General features: G+C 43.0%; 1 protein-coding gene across 1 annotated transcript; it reads right to left on the bottom strand.

Moving 5' to 3' along the window:
* Positions 1 to 320: 320 nt before the first annotated feature.
* LOC111230504 (cyclin-dependent kinase 5 activator 1-like) lies at positions 321 to 1,313 on the bottom strand. Its single transcript, XM_022757258.1, has one exon. It carries the CDS (start codon positions 1,311 to 1,313, stop codon positions 321 to 323), a length of 993 nt encoding a protein of 330 aa, XP_022612979.1.
* Positions 1,314 to 8,731: the final 7,418 nt, after the last annotated feature.

Here is an 8,731-nt window from a genome sequence, read left to right as displayed (position 1 = left end):
CCAGGACAGAAAAACCCACTTCCTGTTGGTTCTCCTGATCACACAGAGACCAGGACCTGACGTGGACGTCTCAGCTGTTCCCGTCAGTCTGAGTCACGTCTACATGTGGGGGGGGGGTCAGTGACATGTGGGACAAATGGTTCCTGAGTTCATGTAAACTCAGGTTTGTTGTTTGTTTCCATGACAACCATCAGACAAAGTTTCTGAGGAACAGATGAATCAGCTGTGAGACAGACCTTCACGGCGGGGGGGGGCCTGAACATATGTATGAACGTACAGAAAGGCATGCGGTCAGCAGGGAGGGGGGGTCAGACCTCCTCTCACCGGTCCAGCACGCGGCTGTAGTCCTGGGGGGCGCAGCCGCCTTCGCTCTTCAGTTCAGCGAACACCTGTGTGAAGAAGTGCGGGTCTGCATTGATGCGCAGCATCTTGGAGCTGGTGGCGTCGATGATGGCGAGGCAGCGGTCCCAGAAGGCCTCCTTCCCCGCCTCCACCAGGAAGGGCTTGAGCGGGTAGGAGATCTCGTTGCCCATGTAGGAGTAGGACAGGTAGAGGCAGGTGAGCAGGATGGCCTGCAGCTCGTGCTCCGACGCCACCAGGTCTCCGTCCACCACGTCCCGGCACAGCATGTAGACGAAGACCACGTTGGCCGGCGTGACGAAGGCCTGGTCCTGCCAGCCCTGCAGCAGCAGCGAGCGGTCGACGGCACGCAGCCACAGCACGGGGTCGGCGGGGGACAGGTGCTTCAGGCGGTAACAGCGGCAGCACAGGAACTCTCCCAGGCAGCGCAGCAGCTCGCTGGTGGACGCCTGGACGATGACGCGCTTCGGGGAGGAGGTCACGGCGCCCTGAGGGACCTTCTTCACCGACGACAGCTGCTGGGATTTACTGTAGCTGTACCCGTGACCCTGACCCAGACCTAGACCGTAGCCCAGACCCAGACCCAGACCCGCCGGGCCCTCGTAGCTGGACAGGTTGGCACACGAAAGAGACTTCTTCACATTCTCGCGGTTCAGGTGCAGCACCGGGTCCTTCTGGTAGATGTTGATGTTGTTGTTGTTGTTGAGCGGGTCGCCGAGGGGCCCCGGACCCCCGGAGCCCTTCTTGGAGTTGCCCTTCTTCTTGGTGGAGGCCACCAGTCGCTTCCACGTGAGCGCCGGCAGGAAGATGGACTGACCCCTCTTCAGGCCGCGGTCCTTCTGGCTGTTGAGCGAGCGGCTGCTGAGGCTTGGGTAGTGGCTGAGGGAGCCGGGCCGGTTGTCATAGTAACCGGACTTACGAGAGCCGGGGGACAGCGACAGAACGGTCCCCATGATGAGTCAGAGCTCCAGAGATCAGACGCTTCAGAGAGGGAGGAGTTTGTCTCTGACTTCTTCAGATCCAGGTGACGTGAACATCACACACTTTATCACCTGCAACATTAAAACACAGAAGAAGAGTCAACAGAGACACACACATCTGCTCCATTCAAACATCTGGACTGGTCACTGAACATCATGGAGTCCACATCAACGTCTTCAGCTGCTCAGACACTGATCCAAACCACAAACCTTCAAACGTCAGACTGATGAGTTCAAATACATTCAGTCTGTGAACTTCATGAACAAGCTGAGACATGAGATATATCTATATCTATAATCTCTATATAGATATAGATATACAAGATATAAAGACATTAAATGAAATGAAAATGGATGTAAAGGGTTAATCAACGATCTAAATGAATCTATGAGCTTCAGTGTTTTTAAATATTAATATTCATTTTAATGTGAAGGACAAGAAGGTGAATATGTTGAGTTATGTCAGAGCTCATGAGTTATTATCTATTTTATAATCTATGTTTTCATGCTGTTTTTTTTTATGCGTCTTCAGTAAAAGCATTTTTATTTTTAGTCTATATTTATTTCACTTTATATTTCCACATTTGTTATTTACGTATTTATTCCTTCCTGTTTATATTTCAACATTCATGTTCTCATTCTGTCACAGGTTTGTTGTTTTTCATGTGACTAGAAATGACTGAGTGATGATGAGATATGATAATATAAATGCTCACTCAGACATCACCTGGGTCACACTGGACTTATACTTTCAGATTCCTCTGAGTTCACTTATAAAACCCATGAACTAGTCCTCCTCCTCTCTGAGACTCACCTGTGTGTGAGGTGTTCAGGTTCGAGCCCGCTGTAGTTTTGCCGCAGTCCTGTCTGGTGCAAAGTTAAACAGATGCGCTTCGTGCAGCTGCAGCTGAAGAGTCGGTGTCAGGCCGCAGGTCAGTGAAGAAGCTCTGACCGACTCTTCACTGATGCCCAGTCCGGAACAGCGTCGGTCCTGTGCCGGCGGCTGCAGGTGTCATCCTCCGCTGCTCCTCAGACCCAGGCGGGACTGATGATGACTTCACTGCGGTTCACTGTCTTTTCATCTGCGGCTCCATGTCCGAGAAAACTCAACTCTTCACCGAGTCGGTCCTTTCAATGCACTCCATCTCTGCCCGACACAGACCGGCTGAAAGCTCCTCTGTCTCCCGGAGCCCGGAGCTGCGTCTCCGCTCAGAGCCTCAGTCTGCACTGGCCGCTGATCGGTCCCGGCGTCCGGACCTCTGAACACAGAGCCAATGAAAGCACAGAGCGGCTCATCGCCCCGCCCACTCCCACACAGACTCCTCCTCCTCCTCCTACACACACACACACACACACACACACACACACACACACATAAACAAACTTGTTTCAGTTGGGCGACTCATTGACTTAATGGTTTCCACGAATTTAAACCTGATTCAACCTGGTTTAATCCTCAGAAACCGGATCGTTCTGCAGCAAATTAAATTTAAATAAAAAGAAAAATCAAATGAAATAATGTACCATTAAATCAAATTAAATTCTATAAGTAAATCAAATTGAAATTAAAATTAAATAAAATGAAGGAAAATAATGTAAAATAAAATAAAAATTAAATTAAATTAACTTTAGAACAAAAATAAATAAATGATGTTCAAAAATAATCTGAGCATAAAGTCAGCTGGTCCAAACATTCATTTATTTTTGAGCTGATGAAAATGAGGAAAGTGATGATCATGTGACATGATAGAAAGCCCCAGAACAGCTACTAAATGGACCTTGTGGTCAGGTTATTGATAAGGTGATGATTGAAATCTGAACCTCAGAATAAAAGACAAATAAATAAATATATACAAATAGTCATAAATAAATAACATGAAATAAACAGCAGCATTGTACATTTGCAGCAAAGTAAAAGTAATATAGTAATATAGCAATAGTACTGGTAGTAATACTAGTAGAACTGCAGTGGCAGTACTAACACTAGTTGTTTAACAAGTAAAGTTACTTCACCTGAAGCTCTGCAGACTGAAGCTCTTCACCTGACGCTCTTCACCTGCAGCTCTGCTCACTGAAGCTCTTCACCTGCAGCTCTGCTCACTGAAGCTCTTCACCTGAAGCTCTTCACCTGCAGCTCTGCAGACTTAAGCTCTTCACCTGAAGCTCTGCTCACTGAAGCTCTTCACCTGCAGAACAATGGACTTGTCTAATAAACAGTCTCAGCTCCATAAACTGCTGATGGTGCAGGATGTATGTGGGTTGATGAAGCTGTAATGAGGTGAAGTTAGACAACAGTCCCTCTGAAATGTGACAAACACAGAGAGTAAAGTGATAGATTCATATTATATATTCATATTTTCCTATGGCTCTGAGACTCTGAGCTGCTCACAGACCTTCTGACATCTGTACTTTTATTTTGAAGCAAAGTTAACACCATGTTTTTTAACCCTTCTTATTCTCATAATAGTCCTCATCTGTCCTCCTGTCCACTGAGTCTCTGTCTATCAGCTGAATGAAATTTAAAATGAGTTCTGATCAGATCATGAAACAGTGAGTAACCCCCCGCCCCCCTCCCTGGGGGTGTACTGTTGGTTAGAGTGCGTCAGCCTCCCTCTCCCTCACGTGGAGGCAGGTCAGGTTTATTATGTAAGTGTCTTCATGGGTCCATCCTGTATTGTAGGTCACGAGCTGCCTGAGCTGTCGACTATAAGAGGATCAGACGCAACGTTTGAAAGTACGATAAAATATCAACCAACCAATCACTTCCTCTGTTGCAGATAGTTGTGAAAGTTGTTCAGTTCACTGATGTAGACAATATGTTATTGTCTTACACAGGTTCCTGAGGGTCCTTTATAGAGTGTTTATAAGCTATAATAAGTGTCTTCATTAACAGTTAATAAATCAATTACTAAAGCTTTTTAGATCAGTTATAACCCATTAATGAATACAAACTTTAGGTTACCAGGTTGTGAAAAACCTGCTTATTTATAACAAAAAGGATTTATTATACACCTCATTAACATTTATAACTGCAGACTATGTGGTGCTTTAGAAATCCACATGGATTTATTTAAACATTATTATCATTTTTAGCTGTATTATTACCAGATAGAAAGATAAACATGCATCACAACCTGAAACCCTGAAGTTCTTCATATTTGGATCGATAAAGAATTAGCAAATTGTTTATTGGCAATATTTTTCAACCAAACCATTATTTACAACCTATACGCCTTTTATAAATTATTATTTTTACATTAAACTGCTTTAATTCTTTTGAATTCTCCATGTTGAAGAGTCCAAAGTCTTAATGAGACTTTGACATTAATGGACAGTTAAAGACTTTTCTGGGAAAACAGCAGATAAACAGAAGATAATGCTGCTTCTGAAGGATTTTCCTCAGAGATTGGAAACTGTAGGAAACCAGAGAATAAACAAAATAATCACATGATAATGGACAGATGAGATAAGAAGGATAGTCATGTGTAAAAGACAGCAACAAGAAGGCAAACACAGAGGATATATGAAGACAATAAGATGTCTTCATTTTAAAAACTCACTTCTGTTGTTAGAGATTCTGATGTGAAATATTCTGATATAAATAAAAGTACTGCTTTCAAAATCCCACTTAATGTAAAAATACAGAATATTGTTAGTTAAAGGTGATTAAACAGTGAAGAGTTGTTTTCATTTTTTCTTTAGTTTTCTTTAATTTTTGATTTGTTGTTAAATATTAGGTAATTAGACATTCGAGCAGTTATTTAAATCAAAGTTTAGAAGGAATTCATAGACATGTCTGATTTGTCATTTCTTGTGCTTTTTCTTTAAAAACTAACAAAATCTGAATCTTAAACTAAGATATACTATACTTTAAGACTATAACGAGCCTATAAAGTTCAGCTGTCAAATAAATGTGGTGAGTGGAAATTTAAAGTAGTATAAAATGGAAATAGTAAAGTACAATACAGATTAAACAACAAATCACAGTGTCAGCAAAAGAAAAATACCTTTAAAAACTACATTACTAATGAAACACCAACATATTGTCTTGAAAAGAGCTCAGTACTTGTTGACTGCACCACAACACACAACACACCACACACCACACACCACACACCACTCACTGTAATTACTGTCAATTCAGAATAATGAAATCTCAGAGGAATGCCGGCTGCAGTCAGTCCCACTGACGCTGGGTTAACTGGTACTTAACCCCTGATCTGGCTCTGCTTCGACTTCCAAGAAGCAACTTACAGTCTTTTCTGTGGCTCGTACACAAATAATGAACTGCAGTAAATTTAGCTGTAGACCGTTATCATCCCTCTGAAGGTGTAAACAGCCTCATGAGTCTGTAACACACTAACTGTCTCAGGATCTGTGTCTATATCTGTTTGAGGCTGTGGCTCTGCTCATTTAGGGTTTTTACAAGGTCTGAAAGGAAAACAGGTCAGAGCATGTTGATGCCTTTAAACTTTTCATGCAGTTTAAATGTGACTTTCTGTGAAATTATTAAACCTGAAAAGATTAATTAGCTATTCTTTCTCTAAGCTGCTAAACAGCAAACACAACAGAGGCTGCAACAGCTCCACAGTTTCTTTTTTAGGAGCTGCAGGTTACAGCCACTCGTCTGATTGATCATGAATCACTTCATAACCTTGGAGTCTAAAAGCTTGTTTGGCAGCTTCTCAAACACGTTGTCAAACCAACAGCTGTTCACTGATTTCACTGCTGAGTCATTCTGAAGAGAGAAACCTTCATTCAATCTCCCCACAAACACTGAACCCCCCCACCAAGCTTTCACTCCACTCTGTCTCCAACCAACTGACCGACCGACCAACCAACCAACCAACCAAAACCAACCAACCAACCAACCGACTGACTGACTGACTGACTGACTGACCGACCGACAACCAACCAACCGACCAACCAACCGACTGACTGACTGACTGACTGACTGACCGACCGACAACCAACCAACCAACCAACCGACCGACTGACCAACCGACCAACCAACCGACTGACTGACTGACTGACTGACCGACCGACTGACCAACCGACCAAAACCAACCAACCAACCAACCGACCGACTGACCAACCGACCAAACGACCAACCAAATCCAACCAACCAACCACCGAATGACCAACCAACCCCGTCACCCACTGAACTGCCACATTCAACCACACACAGGATGACACCTCGACAAACTGTCATATCTGTATGATGAATTTCACAGCAGCCACTTAGCCTAGCTTAGCTTAGCATAAAGACTGGAAACTGTCCAAACATACTGTAACTTTTAGTTGTAGCTGTAACTTGGTTTGGTAAAACAAACAAACAAACAGACAGACAGACAGACAGACAGGCAGGCAGACAGACAGACAGACAGACAGACAGACAAATGTTTTAATTACTGAGCTTTAGAGGTTCTGTTAACTTTGGACAGAGCCAGGCTAGCAGTTTCCCCTTGTCGCCAGTCTTTGTGTTAACCTAAGCTAAGCTAAACAAAGCTAAGCTAAAGACATGAAAGTGGTATCAATCTTCTCGTCTAACTCTCAGCAAGAATGCAAATAAACATATTTCCCAACATTTCAAACTCTTCCTTTAAGAAAGATAACCATCATAACAATATTGACAAAGATGATTGTCACTTGTTGAGACCACTAACAATAGACCTGGACAACATGAGTTCATTTTTGGAGTTCAGTGAGGTGAGGGTTTCTTAATGGAGAAAAGACATGACAGATTTACCAGACAGTTGTTGTAAATCTGAGGAAGATGTGAAGGATTTTACATGTCTGGTGTTATATATGTGCGGATTACTGGACTCACACAGAATGAGCCTGAGTCAACGAGACGCAGACAAAACGAGCAGAGTCGTTCCTCTTCTCACATAAACCCATCTTTGTTTTCTCCTGTTTAGGTTTTATATCAGTGTGAGCTGACCGAGCTGTATAGGGGAGATCTCCTCATTCAGCAGACACACACACACACACACACACACACACACACACACACTTACTATCCCTTCTCATTTTCCCTCCACCAGCTGCAGGACCCTCAGCATCTCCTGCACAGCTGACGCGCGGAGTACACGCCTGACGGTGCCCTACTGAAAAGGAGCTGGTATGTTGGTCTCTCCCCCCCCCAGATACAGGGAACACACACACACACTCCAGTTTAGAGACAGTGACAGGAGGCAGTAAACACAGACCTGTCGCATCCTAATCCCCATTTTGACATTTTATGTTTTAAACCCTGAGATTAAATGTGGATGAATGGTATAAAACTGTGTTTAACCATTTGTTCTACTGAGTCAGCTGATATAAAAGTCATTCATACATGTCTGAGAATCTTAAATGTCTGTTAACTTTAATGTTTTTTTCCATGTAGTTTCCCTGGTTTGCTCTTTTGCTGTGATTCTAATTTTAGGTCAGAAATCTTTTTTGCTGTGATTTGCTGTTGTTTGACCTAGTTTCATTATGTAATTGCGATTTGTACATTCATGTCCCACATTCTGCAGCCAGAGAAGAAGAGACTGGTGCAGTCCATAAAACTAATTGTTTTATGTTTTTTTGCCTAGCAGCTGTGTGTGTTTTCCAGCCCATCACAGACACTTTAGTCCAGATCCAAACTCACAGTGGACCCACCCTGTCTTTCTGTCACACACCCACTGACTTTATTTCATTTTTTTTAAAGAGAGCAGGATGAATGCACTGGAATAGACCTTATTCACACGGCAGACATTTTCCTCTGACGTCACGCTCAAATGCTGTCAGTGAAAAGATGATGTTATCCTGCTGTTCCAGGTTAAAGGTCACATAAACACAGAGACTCTGACAGATCATTTCTATTTGATGCTTCACGATCGATGAGGAACAGAAAAGATGATGGATACTGAAAATCTGAAGAGAAATTGACTCATATTTGATGATAACCCATTAGCTACCGTTAGACAACAGCTAACGTTAGCATTCAACTGCTTCTTAGCTAACATTAGCGTCTGATAGAGCAACATGATACAAGAGGAAAGAAATGAATTGATTCTGAAACATCAACATGGATCTCAGACACGTTTAGTTCAGCTGGAAGTGAAACGCACTGGATATAATCAAGCTAGCAATGTAGCATTAGCTGCCCTGCTATCTTTTCACCTGGTTAAGTTGGCGGTGATGCTCCACCGTCATATTGTTGCATCATTGTTGCAGGTTGATTATGAAACCATATAACATTAGTTCATGTTTAAAGTTTGCACAAGCCAGTGGATTAATGTGTCATCTGACAATTTAAGCAATGCTAACATTTACATTTATGTTAATTGCAAACTTCACTTCACTTTGCTAGCCTAGCATTAGCTTACAGTGATTCCAGTCCTACCTTCAACTACTGGAAA

This window comes from Seriola dumerili, unplaced genomic scaffold (assembly GCF_002260705.1).
Source record: "Seriola dumerili isolate Sdu_G_001 unplaced genomic scaffold, Sdu_1.0 BDQW01000273.1, whole genome shotgun sequence".
NCBI classification, from domain to species: domain Eukaryota; kingdom Metazoa; phylum Chordata; class Actinopteri; order Carangiformes; family Carangidae; genus Seriola; species Seriola dumerili.
The sequence above is the reverse complement of the archived record's forward strand: the minus strand, read 5'-3'. Positions and strand labels throughout refer to the sequence as shown.

What these genes read in the sequence shown, in the direction of transcription:
- LOC111230504 (XM_022757258.1), bottom strand. Translation starts at nt 1,313, where the DNA reads ATGGGGACCGTTCTGTCGCTGTCCCCCGGCTCTCGTAAGTCCGGTTAC.